The 26,401-nt window shown below is 39.8% G+C and overlaps 2 protein-coding genes and 1 non-coding gene across 5 annotated transcripts in view; 1 reads left to right on the top strand and 2 right to left on the bottom strand.

Annotated features, from left to right (window-relative positions):
* The window catches only part of MAP3K7CL (MAP3K7 C-terminal like), a 44,948-nt gene extending 29,354 nt beyond the window's left edge, over positions 1-15,594 (top strand). For all 3 annotated transcript variants that reach the window (XM_050784738.1, XM_050784737.1, XM_050784740.1), the window contains one exon: positions 14,427-15,594. In XM_050784738.1, the coding sequence (XP_050640695.1) occupies positions 14,427-14,607 (181 nt within the window). In that variant the 3' untranslated portion in view covers positions 14,608-15,594. The remainder of the gene's footprint in view (positions 1-14,426) is intronic.
* The window catches only part of RWDD2B (RWD domain containing 2B), a 1,177,964-nt gene that overhangs the window by 153,266 nt on the left and 998,297 nt on the right, over positions 1-26,401 (bottom strand). The window lies entirely within an intron of this gene.
* LOC126951908 (small nucleolar RNA U3) lies at positions 20,064-20,277 on the bottom strand. The gene has a single exon (XR_007724736.1). It is a non-coding gene; the product is annotated as a small nucleolar RNA U3 (small nucleolar RNA).

The following is a 26,401-nucleotide window of genomic DNA, read 5'->3' as shown; positions in this document are numbered from 1 at the left end:
ACTCTACATCTGAGTAGGTCCTGCCTACTGGGCAAGGACCAAGGGCGGTGGGCAGGGGACAGGCTGAGTGTGAGGATGAGACGGAGGTTATAGCAATGATTCAAGTGGTGCTATTGGAGATTAAGTGCTTTACTTTATGGAGTAGCAGAAGGAATACCAGGAATGCTTCCTACTCAAAACTTAAATTTTTAAATAAGAAATATTAGTTCAGGAAATTAAAAATGCCAAAATACCACCCAAAACCACACTATGTTTTCCGTAAATGTGCCCAGAGGCCGCAGAACACTGTGGCTTGGTGTAAATTTTAATTTCTGCTTAAATGATGGTGTTCCCACATCACGCGAAGAAGCCACTGGGACAGCTCTTCGAAATGACGTAAATGTATTAGTTGACTGACTACATTTTATAGTCGGGTAAGTTTTTATCTTGATAGCTTTTATTACTATTACAGTTCTGCGGTAGAGAATTATACAGTTCTATTAATTCAAGCACTCTGATTTTACTCACTCATAACTGTTTGTTTCCGAATCCTTCTTTTTAACTGCACTTGATTCCGCCAGTGCCTACCCCAGTGAATCCCATTCTTTTATACTTGCAAAGCATCAGAGTAGACACCTTTCCTTCACAGTACTGGCTGGTTGGGATTTCCCATTTATTAATGAGATATTTTGATTACTAGGATCTTTTGATTAGATCTCCTTTTGATTACATCTCCTACTAGGTGGTAAGTGCCATAAAACACAGGTAGTCAGGTGTTGTCACCATCAGATTCCTGGAGCCTGGTATGATATGTGGCACCTAGAGGCTGAGTAAATTATTGTTGAATGTGTGAAACAGAACACAAACATATTGTGATTGTTTATTTCTTATATATCACGTGTCACCCCAATAAAAGGAGGGGGAGAAGAAATAAACATGCTACCATGCTCAGCTAATTAAAAAATATTTTGTGGGGGCCGGGCACAGAGGTCCACACCTGTAATCCCAGCACTTTGGGAGGCTGAGGCAGGTAGATCACTTGAGGTCACGAATTCGAGACCAGCCTGGCCAACGTGGTGAAACCCTGTCTCTATTAAAAATACAAAAATTAGCCAGGCATGGTGGCGGGCACCTGTAATCCCAGCTACTCGGGAAACTGAGGCAAGAGAATTACTTGAACCTGGGAGGTAGAGATTGCAGTGAGCTGAGATCACGTGCCAGTATACTTCAGCCTGGGCAACAGAGTGAGACTCTTATCTCAAAAAAAATTTTTTTTTTTTAATAGATGGAATCTTGTTATCTTGCCCAGGCTTGTCTCAAACTTCTGGCCTCAAGCAATCCTCCCACCTTGGCCTCCCAAAGTGCTGGGATTACAGAGTCAATATCAGCAATAAAGGGCTGCTAAGATGAATTGTTAAATTAGGAAATATGGTTATATCTTATATTTATAAATACATGAGCTTGGTTTTCCAAGGTTATTAATGATTATTATTTTCATTAATATAGATATGAAATTTCATAAAGGAATTGATGATTATTAATAATGTGACCAGTATTGAAGTCAAAGGAAGAGTTATATGATCAATAGCCTGTAAATAAATATATCTTCTGGTGCGTGTATGTGAAGTGTGGTGGTATAATAAAAATACACACACACACACACGAAATTTAATTTTTACAAGAAAGCGAATGAAATACATTCTGTGTTGAGAAGTTTGTGAAATCCTTAGAATTTTTGAGACTCCCAGAATGGTGGTCAGACAGTATAGCCTGATGGTGGACAGTATGGGTTTTGGAGCTAGACTTCTGTAGACCTCAGTTAGTACCTTACAAACCCTTCCTTCCTTCCTTGCTTTGCCATGCTTCAAACATAAAATCATATCTAAACTTTCGGCTACAGGGGATTAAAAGATGTTTATTAGGAGGTCACAAACAAAACTTTTCTCTCCTATGTCTGACTATTTTCTTTTTGTTCTAAGAGTTTTGACAAAGTTGCTTGGAATACTCAGATTGCATGGTAACACATGGTTGGAGTCCTACAAAAAATTTCATGAAGGAATTGAAGATTATTAATCACGTGACCTGTATTGAAGTCAAAGACGACTAGTTGTATGACAAATAGCCTGTAAACGTATCTTCTGGTGTGTGTATGTGTGTGAAGTGTGGTGGTATGATAGAAAAATCTCCAGTAATTATGTCTCTATTTGTAAACTCTTCAGACTGAAGGTACTGGAGGACTTTGTTATTTAAATTAAATTTATGTGTAGCTTTTTTTCTTTTTTTGGAAATGCAATACTCATCCCCTAAATTACATGCTCTGTAAGTTTTTTTATGTTGCATTAAAAAAAATATGGTAGGGACCAGACACGGTGACTCACACCTGTAATCCCAGCACTTTGGGAGGCTGAGGCAAGTAGATCACCTGACGTCAGGAGTTCAAGACCAGCCTGGCCAACATGGCAAAACCCTGTCTCTATTAAAAATACAAAAATTAGCCCGGTGTGGTGGCAGATGCATGTAATCCCAGCTACTTGGGAGGCTGAGGCAGGAGAATCACTTGAACCCAGGAGGTGGAGGTTACAGTGAGGTGAGATTGCGCCATTGCACTCCAGCCTGGGCAATAAGAGCAAAACTCCATCTCAAAAAAAAAAAAAAAAAAAAAAAGAAAGATATGGTAGGATAATGACACGAGAGCAACTCCTATCTAATGTTTGAAACATATCCTTGCTGTTTGCATTGAAAGCAGTGATAACTCTGGGTACCACTACAACAATATTAAAATGAAAAAAGGGGCCAGGAACAGAGGCTCACACCTATAATCCCAGCACTTTGGGAGGCAAGGCAGGCGGATAAGCTGCGGTCAGGAGTTCAAGACCAGCCTGGTCAACATGGCAAAACCCCGTCTCTACTAAAAATACAAAAAAATTAGTTGAGAGTAGTAGGTAGCACACGCCTGTAATCCCAGCCACTCAGGAAGCTGAGTCACGAGAATTGCTTCAAGCCAGTAGGCGGAGGTTGCAGTGAGCCAAGATCATGCCACTGCATTCCAGCCTGGGTGACAGAGTGAGACTCTGTCTCAAAAAAATAAAAACAAAAAATAAAAAAATGAAAAGTCAGCTTCTAGAAATAACATGGCTAGCAGGCTAGTGGAGGTATTTTATACAAACTTCCAGACCACACACAAGTGGGCCAGACCCCCTCGTTAATTACTTATATGCCCGTGTGTGTTTCTGTAGAACTCATCTTGTTCCCTTCCCCAAAGTACTTGAAGTTTCTCCCAAAATAATTGGCTAGATATAGGGCCAAGGCCAAATTCTTTCGTTATATATGTTTTTTCTTTTTCATAAAGTTTCTAATTCCTTTTTCTTCATTCTCACTTCTACCATTTGGGCTTGGGACTTATTACTTGAGATCTCGGTTGATGCAATATTGTAACTAGTTTCCCTGCCTAGGGTTTCTTGTTGCTAGAAAATGACAGCCAGTTCTGGGCTAGATTTCAGGACCTACCTGGGGATGCCTTGGAACCTCTGTAGAACTTCCAATCTCATCCCTCAACTTCAGCTACATTGGCCTCCTCACTTCTCCCGGGGCAGGAGGTGGGTCCTCCAGTCACTGAGCCCCTGTTCACACCAAGCTCTTGGCCTAACCTACCAGGGCCCTTTCTTCCTTTTTTTTTTTTTTTTTTTTTTTTTTTTTTTTTTTTTTGAGACAAAGGCTTGCCCTGTCACCCAGGCTGGAGTGCAGTGCTGCAATCATAGCTCACTGCAGCCTCAACCTCCTGAGCTCCAGCAACTCTCCTACCTCAGCCTCCTGAATAGCTGGGACCACAGGCGCATGCAAGCATGCCCTGTTAATTAAAAAAAATTTTTGTAAAGAGATGGCGTCTTGCTGTGTTGCCCAGGCTGGTCTCAAACTCCTGACCTACAGCAATCCTTCCACCTCAGCCACCCAAAGTGCTGGTATTACAGAGTCAATATCAGCAATGAAGGACTGCTAGGAGGAAAATTGCTCGAACCCGGGAGGTGGAGGTTGCAGTGAGCCTAGATCACACCATTGCACTCCAGCCCAGGCGACAGTGTGAGAATCCATCTCAAAAACAAAAACAAAAACAAAAGAACAGCTAGGATAAATTGTTAAATTGGGAAATATGGTAATATCTTATATTTATAAATACAAGAGCTTGGTTTTCCAAGGATTATTAATGATCGTTATTTTTGTTAAGACTTTACTGAAGTGGAAATTCATTTTCAAACAGATCTTTTCCTGAACAGTCTTTATTTTCAAGCAAGATATATTGGGCCAAATGAATTTGACCCAAGTAGTTAGCTCTCCATTTTTTGATGATTCTGTTGAGAATTTCTTTCCCATCATTTCATAAAGTGTAGCTGATTGTGTTGCCTCTACCTTGGCTGGCATAAGCTAGATGCAAAGAGACGCTAACTAAGGTATTTTAAGAGAGAGTTTTTCTTTATTGGAGTCATTCAGACACTGCTTAAGGTTTGAACTCCAAACTGAACTTCTCTCTCATCTCCAGAGGAGGTCTCCCTGGATCAAGTTTGAGAGAATTTGAAGAGGCATGATGAGAAGAGTTGCTGAAACTGTTATTTTAAATCATATGTGTTGGATGCAGAAAGAGAGTCAAACATTTTCTAGGATTATAAACTCAGCATTGGCTGAATCCAATTTAAAGAATCACTTCTGGCTTATGACCAATGATGTACGAGAGGTTTGTTATATTTTTATTGATTTTTTTTCTTCTCAGTGTAAAAAAAGATGGGAAAGACTTTCTTGAAAGCTTTGAAAAATTACCAAAAATTCTGATATCTTTAAAGAACTCCATCATTTTAATCTAATTATTTCGAGGCCTTTTTCACGTGAAGAGACATTTTAATATAATTGCATATATACTAACATGGAATGTATAAAATGATTTTTTCCCGTAAATATTATAAGCATATTTCTACAACATACATAGCTTTTTGTGTATGTAATATGAAACTCATTGAAGTGAGATATAGACATTTTATGGCTTTTGAAATCTATCACCAAATTTAGAAAAAAAATTTAAAAATGAGATCTATTACCAAATTGTTTGACAGAAAATTTTTAAAGTATATTATTAAACTGCAATCAGCTGTAAAGTTTGCTTTGTTCCAGATAAAGCATTTTATCTTGTCCAGTAGAGAAACCACTTATTTATTTTTTTTGGTATGAAATATTGTATTGGGTACTTTGGTGTTTAGAAGATTAACTTAAATGTCAGGAAAAGAGACACTCTCAGAAAAGTCAGATTGAAGAATGTTTTATTTATTCATTTTGATGTTTTTATTTCAATATGTTTCTGGGGCACAGGTGGTGATTGGTTACATGAGTAAGTTCTTTAGTGATGATTTCTGAGATTTTGGTGCACCTGTCACCCAATGTGTAGTCTTTTATTCCCCACGCCTCTCCCACCCTTTCCCGAGTCCCCAAAGTCAATTGTATCATCCTTATGTCTTTGCATCCTCAGGTTATGTATTTTTTATAAACTATTTTATTTTATTTTATTTTTCTGAGACAGTCTCTTGCTCAGTCACCCAGGCTGGAGTGCAACGGTGCCATCTTGGCTCACTGCAACCTCTGCCTCCCAGGTTCAAGCAATCCTCCCACCTCAGCCCCCCGAATAGCTGGGATTACAGGTGTGTGTCCCAACTCTGGGCTAATTTTTATATTTTTAGTAGAGTCAGGGTTTCGCCATGTTGGCCAGGCTGCTCTCAGACTCCTGGCCTCAAGTGATCGGCCTCCTAAAGTGCTGGGATTAGAGGCGTGAGCCATGCGCCTGGTCAGTTTTATTTTGTTTTTAATTGACATGTAGTAATTGTACTTAGTTATGGGGTCGAGCGTAATGTTTTCATACATTGTGTAATGATCAAACCAGTGTGATTAGCATATTCATCACCTCGAATATTTGTCATTTCTTTGTGATGAGAACATTCAGAATCCTCTCTTTTAGCTGTTTTGAAGTGTACATCATTGTTAACTACAGTCACCCTACTGTACAGGAGAACACCAGACGTTATTCTTCCTGTTTAACTGTAACTGTGTACCCATTGAATAACCCCATCCCATGCCCCTCTCCCTACCACCCTCCCCAGCCTCTGGTAATCAGTATTCTACTCTCTACATCAATGAGATCAGATCAACTTTTTTAGATTCCACATAGAAGTGAGATCGTGTGGTCTTTGTCCTTCTGTGCCTGGCTTATTTCATTTAACATAATGTCCTCCAGGTTCATCCATGTTGTTGCAAATGACAAGATTTCATTTTTCAAAATGGCTGAATAGTATTTCATTGTATAGATATATCACATTAAAAAATCTATTCTTCTACTGAGGGACACTTGGACACTTAGGTTGATCCTATATCCTGGCTATTACAATTCGGTGGTTTTCAGTATATTCACAGAGTTGTGCAACCATCACCAACTTTACAACATTTCCTTCACTGCAGAAATAAATCTGGCACCCTTTGGCAGTTACTCCCCATTGACCCTTGATTTCTGGACTTTGGCAAACAATAATCTACTTTCTGTCTCTATGGATTTGCTTATTCTGGACATTTCATACAAATGGAATCATATAATATACAATCTTTTGTGATTGGCTTTTTTCACTTAGCATAATGTTTTTAAGGTTCACCCCCATTGTATCATGCATCAGTACTTTATTCTTTTATTGCTGAATAATATTCCATTGTATGAATATACAATATTTTATTCTTTTATAGGCTAATGGACATTTAATGGGTTGGTTTGTACTTCTTAGCTATTGTGAATAATGCTGCTATGAACATTTGTGTGCAATTTTTGAGGTAGACATATGTTTTCAATTCTCTTGAGTAGGTTCCTAACAGTAGAATTGTTGGCTTATATGATAACTCAATGTGTAACCTTTTGAGAAACTGCCAGACTGTTTTCAAAGGGGTTGACATTTTATATTCTTGCCAGCAGTGTATCAAGGTTCCAATTTTTCCACATCTTTGCCAACACTTCCTGTGCCTTTTAGATTCTAGCCATCTCTAGTGGGTGTGAAACAATGTGCCATTGTGGTTTTGATTTACAGTTATCTGATGGCTAATGATGTTGCACGGGTTCTCCTGTGCTTCATTGGCCGTTTCTATGGCTTCTTGGAGAAATAACTCTAAAGATCTTTTGCCTGTTTTTTAATTTGGTTGTCTTTTTGTTTCTGAGGTGAAAAATGTTACGTAATTTTAGTGTGTTCAGGCAAAATATTAGAAAGGGGTTTTCATATGAGGCCATCAAAATCAATGTGTGACTTATATTCTCATGTCTTTTTAAAAAGTATAAAATGATGATTAGGGGAGTAACATTTCATCTAGGGGAGCATATCAAGATGGGGCAAAAGGGTGCATGTGTAATTTGCAAAGGCATAAACTAAAATTCGTGGAATTTTGGTTTGTTTTTAGTCATGATATTTATCTGAGATTTCTAATAACAGGAGGTTTTAACGTTTTTTAAAATGTTTAACCAGAAGCATTTATTTCTTAAGGATATTCCCAAAGGCAGAAGCTTTTAGAGTGTGTTCTGAGGAGTCTCTCATGGATTCAGGAGGGAGAGCGTGTCAGGCAGGGGACTGTACCCAGATCAACCAGAGAAGGACCAATTTTATCTGTTTTATTTGCATCCCTTCAGGGTATGACTTTCTTTGAAAAAGGATTCCACAGGAAGGTGACACTGAAAACCAAACCTCACTTTTATATACCTAAGATATTTTTCTTAAATATTTACTCAGCCTCCAGAAATTACATTTTTGTTATCATAAATATAAGGTAAATGGAGATATTTCTCCACGAGTGTTTGCAGGATATATAGTAACGTGGAAAAAAGTTCTATCTCCTCTTTCCTACGATGTCTGATACGAGTCAGATGCCTTCTGGGTAAGATATGAGATTTGAGTTCATTTTCCAGCTGTGGAGATGCGCTTCCCAAGACTGACTTGGCTAGCAAGAATAGAGGTCGGTGGCTGGCTTGTAACAGACTTTCAATAAATACTTGCTGAGCAAATGTGTAGAAGAGCAAAGGACTGCCTCGGTTCTTTACTTTGTGTATGGAGACAGAGATGTAGCCAAAGGTATTCTTTCATTTTAGTATTTAATTTTTTGTGAAATTTCAATATCCCAGATGCCATCAGGCTGTGAGATTACGCTTTCTGTTAATGCCCCAATCATAATGATTTGGGTGTTTTACACCACATAATTACGTGCAGCCCAGTCATTTAATGGGTATTTCATTCCCAAGTATTTCTACACCTAATTGTCTGCCCAAAACTATATTAAACTTATGCCTAGTGTTCCATTATTGGAACACTCAATGTGGGAGAGTTATTTATATCCTACTGCTCAAGGTCATTGCCAAGGTCTGATTTTCCCAATTCAAAAAATTGCAACCTCAGGCATTAGGAGGGTTAGAAGGGACAGCATATTTACTCTTCTCAGTGAGAGCTCCGTTAAGTAGGTTTCCCTTGCTGAGGCAAGAGGCTCCAATCCAATGTCTGGGGAAGCAGAGTGAGGAAACCTTTTGCCGTCCACTTTCTTCCTGTCCCAGGATTAATTCTTTTTAGGGTGATTGATAGTGGGAATCTCCATTTCCTTTAGAGTGGTGGTTTTTCACCGGGAAATTCTCCACACCTGCCCCACCCTACATTGGCAATACTTAGAGACATTTTTGGCTGGAATGACTGGGGGTGAGGGTGGGTTTGCTATTGACATCTAGTGAGTAGAGGCCAAGGTTACTGCTAGACTTCCTACAATGCCAATGTATACACGGTGCCCGACAACAAAGAATCGCCTGGCCCACAATGTCAGTTGTACCAAGGATGAGAAATCCTGCTTTGGAGCAAGTCTGACTTCCTCCTGCAAGGGTGCCGTATTGCCCTTTGCTTCCCAATAGATATTAGTACATTTGTTCATGCATTAAAGCATTTGTATGGCTTCAACAACATAGTCTAGACTGAGCTTTGGAAATCTCAGTTCAATATCATTTATTATTCCTCCACCTGGATAAAATGAAGGTCGACTTTGGCATCCTTTCTGTCATCTTAAGGCATTGACTCCTTCTCTCCTGTGTATGAATGCTTTTACTTGGCCATAAATCTCTCAAGATCCACCAACAGTACAGTCTAAATCCCTATTTAAAAATAAAATTCTCCCTATGATAAAGATATTTTATTATATTATTGCCCCAAATTCTTTAGCTCACTGGGGCCAAACTGTCTAGAATTTTGCCTTTCCCAAATAAAAGTCCTTAGTTAACTTTGACAGTGCCAAGATCCCTAGTAGTGGTCTCCTTAGCACAGAGAAATATTTCTTCCAGTGATGAATCCACATCTCAGACTCCTGCAACATAAAGAATCTCCTTAATTTTGGAATTAATTTCCACAAAGTTTGAAAGTTTTCTTAACCAATTCACTTGGACTTTCTCTTCCCCTGTTTGTTTTAGCAACTAAAAACCTTTCCAGGCATGTGGCTTAGGATGGGGACAACAGATGAGCTATGGTGAACTCCAAAGTTATGACCTTTTAGGCTATTGAATGGCATCATGTGGAAAGCTATGTTACAGATTCGTGGCTGCAGAAATACGGTCTCTCTAACTATTGTCTTCTACCCCCATATTACATTACATTCAAGGAAACGATACAAATAGAACCAATAAATCAAAGGCAGAACCACATTCTAGCCTATAATAAATATTGATTTGTTCTTCAGATCATCTATTTATAAGATTGTTTTTGTAGCTTGATGTGCCAGGGTTTAATTATGAATTGCTAATGGATGAGCATAAATATATCTATATAAATAGGTCCTGGACAGGAAGCAACAGACGTTGTGACAGTTTTCATTGGATGTCTGTATAATTGCTTATCAAATACATGAAACTAATTTAGAAACATATCCACTGAGTCTTCTGAGTTCCAGTAAAGAAGAAATTATTATTGACTTTCTCCAATGCAAGAAGATCAGACCAGACAATTTAGACTATTCTTTCAAATTGTAAAAATCTATGATTTTGTGATTTATTACCTCTGTCAGTCAAAATTAATGACAGGTAGCTTCAGGAGTTTTACATGAGGTTAGATATGGAGCCAGGGAAATAGCCATTGTTATCCCCATTACCACCACCTCCCAGACCGTGATTTGAAAGCAAAACTCTATCTCCACCTAAATCGTTTATACGACACAAGCAATTTGAAGGGAAAAATAGAACCAGAATAGATGATCTGTTTGATGGATAGGGGATTTAAAGCATGTCTCTCTCTCTCTTTTTTTTTTTTTCTTTTTTTTGAGATGAAGACTCACTCTGTTGCCCAGGCAGGAGTGCAGCGATGCGATCCCGGCTTACTGCATCTCCACCTCCCAGGTTCCAGCGATTCTCCTGCCTCAGCCTCCTGAGTAGCTGGGATTACAGGCACACATCACCATGCCTGGCTAATTTTTGTATTTTCAGTAGACACGGGGTTTCACCATGTTGGCCAGGCTGGTCTCGAGCTCCTGACCTCAAGTGATCCGCCCGCCTCGGCCTCTTAAAGTGCTGGGATTACAGGTGTGAGCCTCTGAGCCTGGCCTTTTTTTTTTTTTTCTTAAAATTGGTTTTACTCATTAATGTTTTAAAAATAATTACATGAGGAATTTTACTAATCAATATTTAATTATTGACATTTACTACCTAAGCTATGCTTAGGGACACAAAACTAAACATTTGATCAGAAGATAAGCTGGATTTCTGACTCTTTCTTATTAGCTGTGTGACTTTTTCCATTAAATGGAACACTTTCAATTTCTATTTCCTCATTTTTAAAACATAAATTACTGTATTTATCTCTGAGCTACATTTTTCTTCAATTATTTATTTAGTAAGTATTTATTGCGAGCCTATTCTATGCTAAAGAGTGTGGAAGATTCAAAAATCAGTAAGAGCCCAAAGGAACTTTGTTTATATGCGTATCAGTGATGTACATTATCTTCCAGTTTTCCCTGATTGGACACTTTCTAAGGTCTGGTTTTGCTCAGTGGACACCAAAGTGGGTATCCAAGGCAGGCCACTGCGTGCAGGAAGAAAATACTAGAACTTTTATCCTTATTTACTCCTTGTCTTTTTTTCAGGATAACTGCATTTTGATAGTTTCAAACCTAGAGAAAAATTGCAAAAGTAGTATAAAGAACTCCTGGCTGGGCACAGTGGCTCATGCCTATAAACCCAGTACTTTGGGAGGCTGAGGCAGGCAGATCACCTGAGGTCAGGACCAGCCCAGCCAACGTGGTAAAACCCCGTCTATACTAAAAATACAAAAATGAGCCAAGCGTGGTGGCACACACCTGCAGTCCCAGCTACTTGGGAGGCTGAGGCAGGAGAATTGCTTGATCCCAGGAGGCAGAGGTTGCAGTGAGCCGAGATCACACCACTGCACTCTGGCCTGGGTGACAGAGCGAGACTCCATCTCAAAAAAACCAAAACAAAAATGAAACAAAACAAAACAAAAAAACACATTCCCATATATGCTTTACTGGATTCAACAGTTACTAAAACTTTCCCCAGTTGTGCCTTATTCTTCCTCACGACAGTACTGGGGTTTTCTTTCTCTCTCTCTGTTTCTCATATACACACGCATACATATATACATATGTGTATGTATACATGTGTGCAAATACATATATGTATGTGTATGCATATATGTGTGTATATACATATGCGTACATACACACACCATCATGTTCCACATTGCCCTAAACACTTCAGTAAGTATATTCTGAAACAATAACATTCTCTCTTTTAACCATGGTATAATAATTAAAATCAAGAAATTTAGCACTGATACAGTATTATTATGTAATTCACAGTTCATATTCAAATTACATCAGTTTCTCAATAATGTTCTTCAAAACTATTTTTTTTTTCAGTTTAGAATAGCACATTGCCTATGTTGTCATTTCTTTTTGGTTTCTTTAAATACGGAGGAGTTCTTAACATTTTTTAAGATACAGGTTAGCAATTTTGTAGAATTTCCCTGAATTTAATTTTGTCTGTATGATTAGATATAGATTGTACATTTTTGGCAGGAATACCACAGAAATGATGTGTGTTTCACAGTGCGTGTGATATCCATTATCTCATGACTAGCAGTGTCAACTTTGGTCATTTGATGAAAGTGGCCTTCCATTTTTTGTCACTGATTTCACTTTTCAATTAAGTAATTTGTGGGATACGCTGAGGTTATGTAAATATTTTGTTCCTCATAAGACTTTCACCCCCTAGGTTTAGCATCCAGTCTTATCCTGTTATATATCTACATTTGGGTATGCTTTATAATGTATGTAATATATTGGCAGGTATATAATTTATGAATGAATATGCAGACATATGTAGAAGTAGTCTGGGTTTGTGTTCAATTTTTTTTTTAACTAATAGTATTCTATAATAAAACATGTTTGGAAACCCAATTGAATGAGATGGTCAGGCTGTTTTCTAGCTCTGGATTATTGAAACATTACAGGCTGTGTTTTGATGAGCAACCCCCACTGCCCCTTGTTCCCAGTGGCCACAGGCTTATTTCCAACATAAACTTGAATATTATTGCTTTTCGGGAATGTATGTACTTTCCTTTCTTCTTTTCATATTATGTTGTGTCAGATCAGTATCTGATCAGTGGAAGAAGGAAGAGGAGAGGCTTTTAGAAATGTGGCCAACTGTAGTGATGAAAGAATGTAAGGAAGATAGTATTTGCATGTATTTTATGCTAAGGCAATGTTATTACTACTTTAAAACAAGGGTTCAAAACCATTGCCTAGGAACACAACCATAAAACCTCAGGAGCTTTGCAGGGTAGGGGGAGCCTAGGAGGAGAAGGCTTGGGACTGAGACTGGTGGCAGTGTGTCCCAAGCTTTGGTCATTTGGGTACAACTTCTGTGAATGATCATGAAGTAACTTCCAGATACTTCCACATCTACATTATTATTGACTCCAACTGTTTTTGTGAGTCATTTTTACGTAGATCTTCTTCTAGTTAGCCTCCTTTTAGGGCATAAGATCTTTGAAGTCATGGGTTAGATGTGTTGGTTTGTATTTAAAAATACACATTTATTTAATTCAATTCAAAAATCTAATAAAGCTTTCAGTACAACCTACAGTCATCTAACGTTAACACCAGCAGTGCAAAACCTTCCCTTTGGAAAACCCATCTAGAAAACTCTGTATCTGAAGGACATTTACCAACTGTTTTTTGCCCTACAGAGGAGGAAGAAATATGAGGCAAAGGAGAATTCAGTTAGATTTTGTCTAGGTTAGGATTACCTGACCTCCATACGGGAGACAGACCTGGTATCCTTTGAGTTGTCATGTTTATTAAATCTACACACGGACTGAAGATCTTTAACTCATTACTTTACTTATTTATTTACTTTTTTGAGACAGGATCTCACTCTTTTGCCCAGGCTGGAGTATAGTGGCACAATTACAGCTCACTGCAGCCTCAACCTCCCAGGCTCAAGTGATCCTCCTGCCACAGCCTCCCGAGTAGCTGGAACTACGGTTGTCAGCCATCATACCCAGCTGATTTCCTAATTTTTTGTAGAGATGGTGTCTCGCTATGTTGCCAAGGATGGTCTCAAACTCCGGGACTCAAGCGATCCGTTTGCCTAGGTCTCTCAAAGTGCTGGGATTACAGATGTGAACCGCTGTGCCCAGCCTTTAGTTCTTATTGTGTGTATTTACCTCAATGAATTATTTACAAATATTAACTAAGAACTGAGTTTCTTTAAAGTGTTGTCATTACAGTTTTCCTACAGTACCTTCAGCCTGCTTCCTCAATTCTAGAGTCAGGCCAGCATCAAATGTGGACACATCGTTTTGTTAATTTGGGCTGCAACATGTGTGTAAGGATTAGGGAAAGACATAGGAGGTAATATCTACAAGGACAGAGTTGGGATTCTGTAGTTCAAAGAAGTCTGTTGGAGATTTGTTCAACTCCGATATAGGAAACAAAGGAAGATAACAATGAATTTGGGGGACAAAGACTCAGCCGAGAGAAAACTATAGTTGTCCTCCCTATGAGACAACAGGCAGCATCTTAAATTATGAAAAATTATACACAGATTTTTTTCTAAATTATTTTCACAATTTTTTGTATTCTTAAAATGATCATGTTTTTGACTATTAACCTATAGGACTTTTGGTGTATAGTTAGTATTTTGGAAGTGTCTAGTAGAGATACTAGAATAAATGGGACATAAAACTTGCAAAGCTGGACAAATAAAAGTCATTGGAGGCAAGTAAGGATGGGAAACAATTCAGAAGAACAGAATGAATCATTCTACTTCCGTCATGCTATTACTGAGTAATTTAATTTGTTTGCGTTGAATTCTGTGCTTCTTCCTGCCCTGTACCCTGAATCTTCAGGAAGGAGCTCATTGCCAAGTTGGATCAGGCAGAAAAGGAGAAGGTGGATGCTGCTGAGCTGGTTCGGGAATTCGAGGCTCTGACGGAGGAGAATCGGACGTTGAGGTTGGCCCAGTCTCAATGTGTGGAACAACTGGAGAAACTTCGAATACAGTATCAGAAGAGGCAGGGCTCATCCTAACTTTCAGTTTTTCAGTGTGAGCATACGAGGTTGATGACTGCCCTGTGCTGGCCAAAAGATTTTTATTTTAAACGAATAACGAGTCAGATCTATTGCTTCTCTGTGTTACCCACATGGCAACTGTCTATGATGAATTTACTGCTTGCCAGCTTCTAGCTTGAGAGAAGGGATATTTTAAATGAGATCATTAATGTGAAACTATTACTAGTACATGTTTTTGGAGATCAGAATTCTTTTCCAAAGATATATATATTTTTCTTTTTTAGGAAGATATGATCATGCCGTACAACAGGGTAGAAAACGATAAAAATAGAATATTGACTGACCCAGCTAAGAATCATGGGCTGAGCAGAGTTAAGCCACGCAACAAACCCGTAACATGTTCACTGTAGTTTCACATGTGTATTTTTAAAATTTCATGCCTTTAATATTTCAAATATGCTCAAATTTAAACTCTCAGAAACTTCTCCGCATGTATTTATATTCACCAGAGTATAAGCTTTTGTACTCTGATTTTTATTCTTCAATGATTGATTGTACTGAGAATAAATGGTCACATATCCTAAAAGCTTCTTCATGAAATTATTAGCAGAAACTGTGTTTGTAACCAAAGCACATTTGCCAATGCTAACCAGCTGTTGTAATAATAGACAGATAAGGTTGCATTTGCTTCACGCCATGTGACCTTACAGTGAACATCTCTGCCTTTGCCTGTGTGTTCTGGGGGGAGGGGGACATGGGAAAAGATTGTTTGGACATTATTTGGGTGAGTGCCCTTGAAAACATCAGTGAACTTGTAACTATTGTTTTGGATTTAAGGAGATGTTTTAGATCAGTAACAGCTAATAGGAATATGCGAGTAAATTCAGAATGAAAACGATTTCTCCTTGTTCTCCCTATCACCACATTTTCTCAAATTGAATTCTTTGTTTTATGTCCATTTCTATTCATGTAACTTCTTTTTCATTAAACATGGATCAAAACTGACAGTTTCTAGTTTGCTCTTTTCTTCACCTCCTTTGTGCTAGACGTTGGGATGACCTAGCCCTGGTCCGAAACTGGTTCTTAGCTGTATTTGCATATACCAAAAAAAAGAAGCGAAGTTCCATTTCTTCCTTCCCTCCCTCCCTCCCTCCCTCCCTCCCTTCCTTCCTTCCTTCTTTCCTTCCTTCCTTCCTTCCTTCCTTCTTTTCATTCTTTTCTTTCTTTCTTTCATGGAGTCTCGCTCTGTCGCCCAGGCTGGAGTGCAGTGGCAAGATCTCAGCTCACTGCAACCTCTGCCTCCCAGGTTCAAGCAATTCTCCTGCCTCAGCCTCCCAAGTAGCTGGGATTACGGGTGCCTGCCACCACGCCTGGCTAATTTTTGTATTTGTGGTAGAGACGGGGTTTCACCAGGTTGGCCAGGCTGGTCTCGAACTCCTTATCTTGGATGATCTGCCCACCTCCGCCTCCCAAAGTGCTGGGACTCCAGGCGTGAACCACCGTACCTGGCCTAAAGTCCCATTTCTTAGAAAGACTGTGATTTCTCATATAAATAACTCAGAGCTTCAATACTCAATGTGATGCATTTGTATCTTGCGATACTTGCCCAAAAAACAGAAAAAAGGAATAATTCATTAAAACAGGACGACCTCAGATAAACCAATGGTTTTCAGACGGGGTGATTTTGCCCCCAGGGGACCTTTGACAGTGTCTGGAAAAAAGTTTTTGTTGCCACAGCTAGCATGAGGGGGTGCTACCGGTATCTAGAGGACCGAGTCCAGGATACTGCTAACCATCCTGCCCAGAACAGCACCTGCAACAAAGAGTTGTACGCCTCAATGTGACAATAGTGCTGAGATTGATGTGCTGTGGGATAGACAAGTCTCGGGACAGTTTGGTCAAATGTGAAGGGAGGCACGGTGCAGGGCCACAGGTTTTTTGCCACGTGGTGCAGAGCTGGGAGGCCCTTATGCATGTTGATCTTCAATTTCCTCATTTGTGAAATGAAGCTTTTCGATAGACCTCAAAGTTTTCAGGTTATGTGAGCCTATTCACCCTTACACTGCTTTAACATTTGACCAAAGGTGGAAGTCTCTAGTATTCTGGAAGAACCTTCTGTTTCGGTAACCTGCCTCTTCTTTTTAGTATAACGCTAATAAACACCAGTATAAGGGAGGATTTGTTCACTAAGTTAATACAAATACAAAGTTAGCAGAATGGGAGGAAGAAAGGTAAATTACTCATCCTTAACATAAGATTAGTTTTTGGACACTGCTCATCTGAAGACAATTGCATATATTTACAGAATTCAAGCAGTCACAGTCCCTTCTAGAAAATGGGAAGCTGGGAAATATGGCTCCAAAATCTCTTTGCTTTACCAGAATGAAAATAGTTTAACAAAGTAAAAATATTTGAGCACAATTATTATTACATTAAGGAGTCACTGATAGTTTTCTTATCTTTGCTGGTGTTAGCTTGACTTTTTACTGTCTCCAAAAGATATATGTTTGTGACTCGAAAGCAAGCATTTCCCTAGGTGTATATATTTTAAGCAGATTTTTATTCATTAGAACATGAAAATATCATCTACTTTTGTAGCATGTCAGAGAAATCTTATGTCAGAAGATGGAATTTCTTATGTTATCTGTCTTTTTTTTTCTTTAATTTGACAAATTTCCACTAATCTTATTTACCACTGCGTATTATCTATATAATGCGGACCATTTAAGAATTTTCTATCTTCAATTATATTTGCAATATTCTTGCTATTAGCAATAATGACAATATTATAGAGCATAAAAACGAGCACAGAAGTATTATGGTGTTAGTAGTAGTATAGTATTAGGATGAAAGTGCTTGCTTTAGAGATAGAATTAAGAGAAAATGTAACTCACATTATATTCTGTAATCGCTCTACTGAAGAATTTGCCATTTATGGGCCATTTATTTTGTGTAGACATGAGAAGAATGTGGTTACACGTAGCTAGAAAATTTATAACCTTTGGTATGGGCAGGGCATGTATCTCTATCTCATCCTGGTACCTGGGTTTGAGTGTATGATTAACTTAGTGCAAGTAAGGAACTAAATAAAAGAGATGTGGAACTGAAATTCTATTCAACAAAAATTTATTGTACACTTAGCTAGTGCGGGGCAGAGCAACAGCAATAGAAGATGTAAAAATGACAAAGATGATGTGTCCCTAGCACATTTAGGGATGGATTGTACCAGACAGAGAATAGAGGCACAGGCAACTGATAGAAGGCTAATAGAAAAGCATGTGCAAGGCAAGTCTAAGAGCAGCAGCAATTGAAAGGGAGTAACAGACTAAGAGGGATGGGAAAGACATAAGGGAAAGTAGGCTCCGCAGGGCTTCAGATGGATTGCATGTGTGATTGAGGCAAGGAAGAGGAAGAGAAAGAATGACCCCCTTCTGTGCCAGACTATACTAGGTGCTTTGTATAGGCTGTATTGTTTTAACCACCCGAGAGACAGCTGTGATTATTCCTTTTCTCCAAAACCAGAAACTAATGTTGTATAATTTGTAGAAAGTTCTCAGAGCTGGGATTCAAGTGCAAAGTTTCATTCATTCATTAATTCATATAGTCAATATTTATTGAATGTCCACACTCTGCCAGGCATCCTGGAAGATACCAGGGACACAAAAGTGAACACTAGAAACAAGGGTTCTATTGGTTTCTCAAGGAACCCTTAGTCTAGTAAGCGAGGTAGCTATTTATCTAAATACCCAAATGGGGTCATTTTAAAACATACCAAAAAGTTCCCATAAGAGGTAGAACCTCATTTCTCTCCCCTTTAATGTCAGTTGGACTTAAAGACATGTTTTTGACAAATAGAATCAAGCAGCAGTGACAACATGTGACTTCTAAGTCCAGGTCATGAAAGACATTGGAGCTTCCTTCCCACCTGCTCTCTCTTGGATCACTTGCCCTGGGGTGAGCCCGCTGCCACGGAGAAGGCCACAGGGTAAGGAACTGACACCTTCGGCCAACAGCCACATAAGTGAACTTGGAAGCAGATCTGCCAGTCCCAGGCAAGACTTCAAACGTGCAGTCTGGCTGACATCTTGAGTGCAGCCTCATGAAAGTCTCTGAGTCAGAACCACCCAGCTAATCTGCCCCTGGTTGCCAATTCTCAGGAAATTTGAGGCAATAATACTGGTTTTAAGCTGCTAAGTTTGGGGTGATTTGTTTTGCAGCCAGAGATAATGAAGACAACCACATAAGTGAGATAAGTGACAAAATGTAGTTGATGAATGCACCTTAAAAACAGAATCTTGCTAGGCGCGATGGCTCACGTCTGTAATCCCAGCACTTTGGGAGGCTGAGGCAGGTGGATCACCTGAGGTCAGGAGTTCAAGACCAGCCTGGCCAACATGGTGAAACCCTGTCTTTACTAAATATACAAAAATTAGCCGGGCGTGGTGGTGGGCCTGTAATCCCAGCTACCTGGGAGGCTGAGGCAGGATAATCGGTTGAACTCGGGAGGCAGAGGTTGCAGTGAGCCGAGATCACGCCATTGCACTCCAGCCTGGGCAAGAACAGTGAAACTTCATCTCAAACAAACAAACAAACAAACACGGAATCTTACTGAGATGAGGGAGTCTGGGATGGCTTCTTAATGTAGTGTCTACTGAGCTAAGATCTAATGGATGAGTAAGAACTAAAGAGGCAAAGAAGGCAGGTGGAGGAAGACAACATAGACAGAGTGAAAACACGTGCAAAGGCCCTGGGGCATGCTCAAAGACCTGAAGGAAGGCCAGGATGGCTGAGCATGAAGTGGTAGGGAGAATATAGTATAAGGTACAGTTGTAGAATAGGGCAAGAACTTGAAGATCGCATTAAGAATGTTGGCCTAAAAGCAAAGAAAAGCTATTGGAGAATTTTAAGCATATTACAGGGGTAACATATTTTTTGCTAGGATAGCATGTTTTAAGAGTTTTCTGGCTGGGCGCAGTGGCTCACACCTGTAATCCCAGCACTTCATGAGGCCAAGGTGCATGGATCACCTGAGGTCAGGAGTTTGAGACTGGCCTGGCCAATATGGTGAAACCTCATCTCTACTAAAAAAAAAAAAAAAAAAAAAAAAAAAATGTAGCCGGGCATGGTGGTGTGCCTGTAATCCCAGCTACTTGGGAGACTGAGATGGGAGAATCACTTGAACCCAGGAGGTGGAGGTTGCAGTGAGTCGAGATCACGCCGCTGCACTTCAGCCTGAGCACGCCAGAGTAAGACTCAGTCTCAAAAGGAAAAAAAAAAAAAAAAAAAAAAAAAAAAGCGTTTTCTAAGTTACCTAACTTAAGTTGATTAGAGTGCTATCTAGGGTTATTCATACTATACATATTTAGGTAGACCGATAGTAGAAAGATGATAGGGTTGTTTAGATGGGGTTGTTACACACATTTTACTTGCGATGTCCTCAATGGTTGTTATTATTTTGTATCACAAGAAGGGAACCCCCTCAGACTGCATCCTCTCTCTCTTACTTTCCCAGAGGAAGAGCGAAACGGTTCTCAATGGCAAATGGAGTTGCAGTGAAGCAGCTCCCAGAGCCAGTGTCAGCCTCCGGAGAGAGCGCTGCACCGCCGCCTGTGGTTTCTGGTGTTCCACATGTTCAGGGAAACTTCTCTAGCAGTGGGCTATAGAAATGATCCCTGCAAGCATTGTCTTTGTAAGGTCATTTTAATGACTATTTTTCTCCTCAGGAAATAGGTAAGCCCTCAGCAGTATCAAATAGCTTGGCAGAATAAAAGGCAGATTGAGTCGGCCTCCGCTGTGACCATTAACATATTTAATTGGGTGACACCAAATAATCCTGCTTTTTATGAAAATGTCTACAATCCGTCTTGTTTTTTACCGCTTTAGAGCTGACAAACTCCATATGGGAACAGAATACTCTTAAACAGAACTCTTAAAACCGTATTTTTCACCTCTCTGTTTTATTTATTTATCTATCTATCTATTGAGACAGGGTCTTGCTCTGTCACCCAGGCTGGAGTGCAGTCGTGTGATCCCGGTTCTCTGCACCCTCGGCCTCCTGGGCTCTAGCGATCCTCCCAAGTAGCTCAGATTGCAGGAATGCACCACCAGGCCCAGTTATTTTAAAAAATATTTTGTAAAGATGGGCGTCTCACTTTGTTGGCCCAGGCTGGTCTTGAACTCCTGGGCTCAAGCAATCCTCCCGCCTTATCCTTCCAAAGTGCTGGAATTATAGGCATGAGCCACCACACCTGGCCTATCATTATTATTTTTTTATTTTTTATTTTTTTAATTTGAGATGGAGTCTCCCTCTGTCGCGCGGGCTGGAGTACAATGGCACGTTCTCAGCTCACTGCAACCTCCCCCTCCCGGGTTCAAGCAATTCTCCTGCCTCAGCCTCCCGAGTAGCTGGGATTGCAGACACACACCACCATGCCCAGTTAGTTTGTTGTAGTTTTAGTGGAGACGGGGTTTCTCCATGTTGGTCAGTCTGGTCTTGGACTCCCCACCTCTGGTGATCCGCCCGCCTCGGCCTCCCAAAGTGCTGGGATTACAAGCATGAGCCATCGCGCCCAGCGCCTCTTATTTTTAAAGAATGAGAATAATCGGAGCTGGGAATGCAGCTCGCATCAAACATGAACATAGAAAAGGAAATGTACAAAGTGAGAGATGAAATCACTCACAAAGCAGATAGCATGAACTTCTAGATTCCCTGAATACCCTTCCAGTTCTAATCTCCTATGTTTTAATTCACTGGGAATATATTCCTTAATTTCTCATAATTACAAACAAATCCTCCTTAGAAGAAAAATTCATGCTTAAGGGAGTATTCAGTTCCAGTGTTAAAATCGTATCTTTTCATTTTTCTCTGAAACTTGGAAAATGTCTCTGCTCAGTCGTTTGTGTGTACTTCTCAGGCAGTGCTGAAGACGGAGATAAAAGGGGCGGTGCTGACACGTAGATGACTGGGGCTGTGACAAGGACCATGAGCTGATGATCTGAGTCACACAAACTGGAAAACAAAGTTTTTCCCTAAGGAGATGGACTTTTAAAAACTTCTTATTGGCTGCTTTTGGATTAAGGCGTTTAGGACCAGCATTATGAGCAGAAGGACTCAGTGTGTATGAAGGAGAAACCAAGCTTTTCTACAGCAAAAGAGGAGGAATTTGCTTTTGCAAAATATTTTACTGTTGTATCTGTCACTGAACATGTCTGGGCAGTGACTGTTCTCTCAGGTCTGAGTCCTGAAAAGTGAAAGGGAAAGAGATTGTAGGACAAGGTGAAATGATACACGAAACAGCATTTCCCCCAGCTTCTTCTTTGCCTGCACATTTCTCATAAATGGAGTAAATGCTGAACAAGCTGACTTTCTCCCATCATTCCTGTAAATAAGGATATGACTCACAGACCTTGCAATCTCTAAAATGCCATAGATACTACAGTGATTTGATTATTTAAAAATAGCTGGGAAAATAACAGCAAGAAATTGGTCCTGGGTAAGTTAGGATGGATTCTTTTTTGTTTGTTTTTGTTTATCATTTAAATGGTTATTGTATCTCACCCTAAGTATTCTGACAATATCTAGTTTGCCAAATAAATCTTAGGGATTTGTGAGTGCTGGAAACTAACAGTATGAACGTGCTGGTCAGATCTCAGATCCCAGGCAAAGAAACCCAAAAAATGAGAAACAAAAGACAGCAAGACACAAGGCTCACCATAGAGTCACTGTGATCTGCGGGCAAATACGGATTTGGTTATATGATCTCCTTTTCTATAAAGTAGAGAGAGGTAAGTGTCAACAGCACTTAAGTATGCTGACTCCCACCTCCAAATAACACAAGTGCTGGTAATAACAATAGTTTATATTAAGCCTACTGAATGGCTTTTGTTGATCTTTAAGTAGCCTATCTAGAAATGGGAAACGAACGACCTCTTTATTATTAGTCAAGTGTTAAAACTCCCCAAGTAGGACTGTTTGTCAAAACTAGGTGTGAGTTTGAGATTCAGGATTAAGGTTCAAGTAGGGAATCTCCATTTACCCTGAATCTCAGTCTTACGCTGCATTAGTCAGGATCTTGGGAGGAAAGAGGAGCACCCTTAAGAAGGGGTGATAAAAAGAGAACGTAATGAAGGGATTATTATAAAGTTAGAGGAAGAGTTAAGGGAAATAAGAAGGGTTGATGAGGTCCTTGGGGTGACTACTTCAGGAAGTCTTCCCTAGGCTTTCAAGGGCAAGCAAAGGACCACTGACGTCCTCACAAACTTGTATTTTGGTGAGGGACCTGGGCCACAGCTGACCTAGGGCTTAGCAGAAAATTTCTCTCTCCTTCTGTCCTTCCATCCTCTCCTGGTGGCTCCCACTGGCCAAGCCCACGTACAAACCAGAGAACAAGGGAGCTTGGTTGCTGGGGTCCATACAACCAGTCTTTCAGAGTACAGAGCAGAGTGAAAGGGTGGAGAATGGATCTGCAGGGGAACATGGATAGTGTTGGGTACAGACCATGGACAAACGAAAGAGATGGAAATGCTTCAGAAAAGAAAGCAGGATGGCCAGGTCGGTGACTTTTTTTTTGGAGATGGAGTCTTGCTCTGTCACCCAGGTTGGAATGCACTGGCACAGTGGTGGCTCACTGCAACCTCCTGGGTCCAAGCAATTCTCCTGCCTTAGCCTCCCTAGTAGCTGGGATTACAGGCGTGCACCATCACGCCCAGATAATTTTTTGTATTTTTTTTCTAGTAGAGATGGGGTTTCACCATGTTGGCCAGGCTGGTCTTGAACTCCTGACCTCAGATGATCCACCCACCTCGACCTCCCAAAGTGTTGGGATTACAGGTGTGAACCACCGCACCTGGCCAGGCCTGTGATGTTAATAATGGGATCTTGTCTAGTGGTAAAGCCCCATTAAATGTCAGGAAATCTGAATCAGAAGCACTAGCAATTGTTTGTCCCTAGGAATGGATCAAAGGTAGGTCCTATGGATATGGCTTGTCTGTCCCCACCAAAACTCATGTTGAAATTCGATCATGAATATGGTGGTGTTGAGAGGCGGGGCCTAGTGGGAGGTGTTTGGGCCAGGGGCATGGCCTTATGAATAATGCAGTTTTCTAGGTAGTGGGTTCTTGCTCTCATGAGACTGCATTAGTTCTTGTGGGAATGGATTAGTTCCCTAAAGTGTGAGTTATTATAAAGCAAGGTTCCTGTTCTTGTTTGATCCTCTCTCTTCTCACTTGTCTGCTTCCCCTTTGACCTTCTCTGTCCTGCAATGTTACGACACAGAAGAACACCCTCACCAGAAGCCATGGCCATACTTTTGAACTTCCCACCCTGTAGAACCGTGGACTAAATACACTTCTTTCCTTTGTAAATTACCCAGTCTCATGTATTCTATCATAGCAGGACAAAATGGACTAAGACAGTAGGGTTGCCAGGGAAAAGACAGGCACCCAGTTAAAATTGAATTTCAGAAGTTAGACAAACTTTTTTTTTTTTAAGTATATCCCGTGCAATATTTGGGATATAAAGAACAACAATTCTTTAAGCGTAAGTATATCCCAAATATTGCACAGGATATACTTATGCTTAAAGAGTTGTTGTTCATTTGAAATTCAGTTTTAACTGGGCAACCCGTATTTTTATAGATATGGTAATTCCTTCTCACTAAAGATATTAGAATTAGAACTTGAATATGGTATAGCATTTCTGAAACCTTGTTCTTTCAACACAAATGTTTGAAGTGTTAAGTATTTCCAAACAAACAAACAAACAAACAAAGATAAACACTGTTTCATAGTCGAAGTTTAAAAAACACTGGATTAAAAGAAAGCTAAATAGTTCTCACAGCTTTAGGATTTCTCCTGGGACTTAATGCTAACATGCATTGTGACAACAATAATAGTGTTTCTCCTTGCTTTATTTAAAAACCGTCACAACAAAGAAATGGCCCAATATTCTGTTTCACTGTAACCATAAGTTTCCATTGAAATGCAGTTTAAATTTTAAAAAGTCATTTTGGTGTCTATCATGTTAAAGTGAAATTTTACTATTACTTCATAATCTTGCTTTAAGACTAAATTTATATTTATAAAGATGTTTTAAAGCTCTCTATAAATGTTTGCAAAGTAATAGCATTGTATTTAATAAGCTATTACATTGTTCACTTGATACTGGTTTTGCTTAGCTTAATATGAAGAATCAATTAAAACCAAATTATCATCTAAGCAGGGACAATCCTAGATTATTCAGAGAGAAAAATGAGGATAAAAACATTAGCTCTGTCTGCTTCTCAAGGTTAGTTTTGGCAAGAAATGAAGTAATGTTGTGAAAGACTGTGCAAATATTACCGTGAGGATACAAATTACCCTCCCTGTAGAGTTGATGGGCTTTTCACAATTTTCTCCCTTTCTGATCATAGGTATTTTATCTAATTTATTGTGCAGTCTGTAATTCTACCCTGTTGTGTGCAGTGGGAGTGAAAGGGAGTTACATGAGTTAGGATTAGAATTACTTGTGAAGGACAAAAACCTGCCAAATAATGGTGACTTAAACAAGGTGGAAGTTTCCTTTTCTCTCATGCAAAAGACTGGGATGTGTAGTCCTGGGCTGAAATAGAGGCTCTTCTCCATAAAATCTCCAGGGCCTCAAACTTCTTTGCCGTGATTGAGCAATGTTCCTTAATCTCATGGTCCAAGATGGTGGCATATATGTTCCAGGCAACCGGAGGAGGAAGGAACAAAGAAGGGTCTGAAGCAGTGGGGTGGCTGTCTGTCTTGGAAGCTGGCACAAGATACTTTCAGTTACATGCTTGAAATGGTTAATTTTATGTATTAACTTGACCGGGCCACAGGATGCCCAGATATTTGGTCAACCAGTATTCTGCATGTGTCTGTGAGAGTATTTTTAGATGTGAATAACAATTGAATTGGCAGACTGAGAAAAGCATATTTTACATCCTAATGTGGGTGGGCCTCATCCAATCTACTGAAGACCTGAAGAGAACAAAAGGTTGACCCTCCTACAAGTAAAAGAGAACTCTTCCTGCCTGACTGCCTTGACCCTGTGACATGGACTCTTTCTTGCCTTCTGTCCCAAACTAAAATATTGGTCTCCTCCTGGATCTTGAGCCTGCTAGCCTTTGGATTGGAACTACACCATGGCTCTTCTGGGTCTCCTGCTTGCTGGCTGCAGATTTTGGTACTTGTCAGCCTTCATCATCTCATGAGGCAATTCCTTGTTATATATTGATATCTGTCTATCTATCTATCTATCTATCTATCTATCTATCTATCTATCTATATCAGTCAGTCATCAGTCACCTCTCTATCTGTTGGTTCTGTTTCGTTGGACAACACTGACTAATACAATCCTATTGTCTGGAACTTAGTATGGAAGAAAGAGAGTGAGTATACAGGGTGAAATGTATGGGAGTGGAGCTAAAGGACTTTGCTGCAGGAGTGGAGTTCAAGTCATTCAGGGCAGTTGTGAGTCAGCAATAATGTTGGTGCAGTATTTTATTTCAGGAGCTGATCAAGAGTATTGTCATTTTAGCAGTTTAGGTCTTCCATTTATCAAATTGAGTATAGTGCCTTCCTCTGTCCTATCAGATGAAAGCTTATGAAAGATACTAATCATTTCCAAATTCCTTCATTTTTACTATCTATCCAGATTATTTTAAATATAATATCTCTATAAATAGCACTTTGTCCATTGATATATGTTTGTGTTTATATGATTGTGTGTGTGTGTGTGTGTGTGTGTGTGTGTGTGTGTGCGCGCGCATGCGCAAAACATGGAAACAGGCTATTTGGTCTACCTTAA

Source organism: Macaca thibetana, chromosome 3, assembly GCF_024542745.1.
Source record: "Macaca thibetana thibetana isolate TM-01 chromosome 3, ASM2454274v1, whole genome shotgun sequence".
Classification (NCBI taxonomy): Eukaryota; Metazoa; Chordata; class Mammalia; order Primates; family Cercopithecidae; genus Macaca; species Macaca thibetana.
Note: the sequence above shows the minus strand (reverse complement) of the source record. Positions and strands in the feature narration are given on the sequence as shown.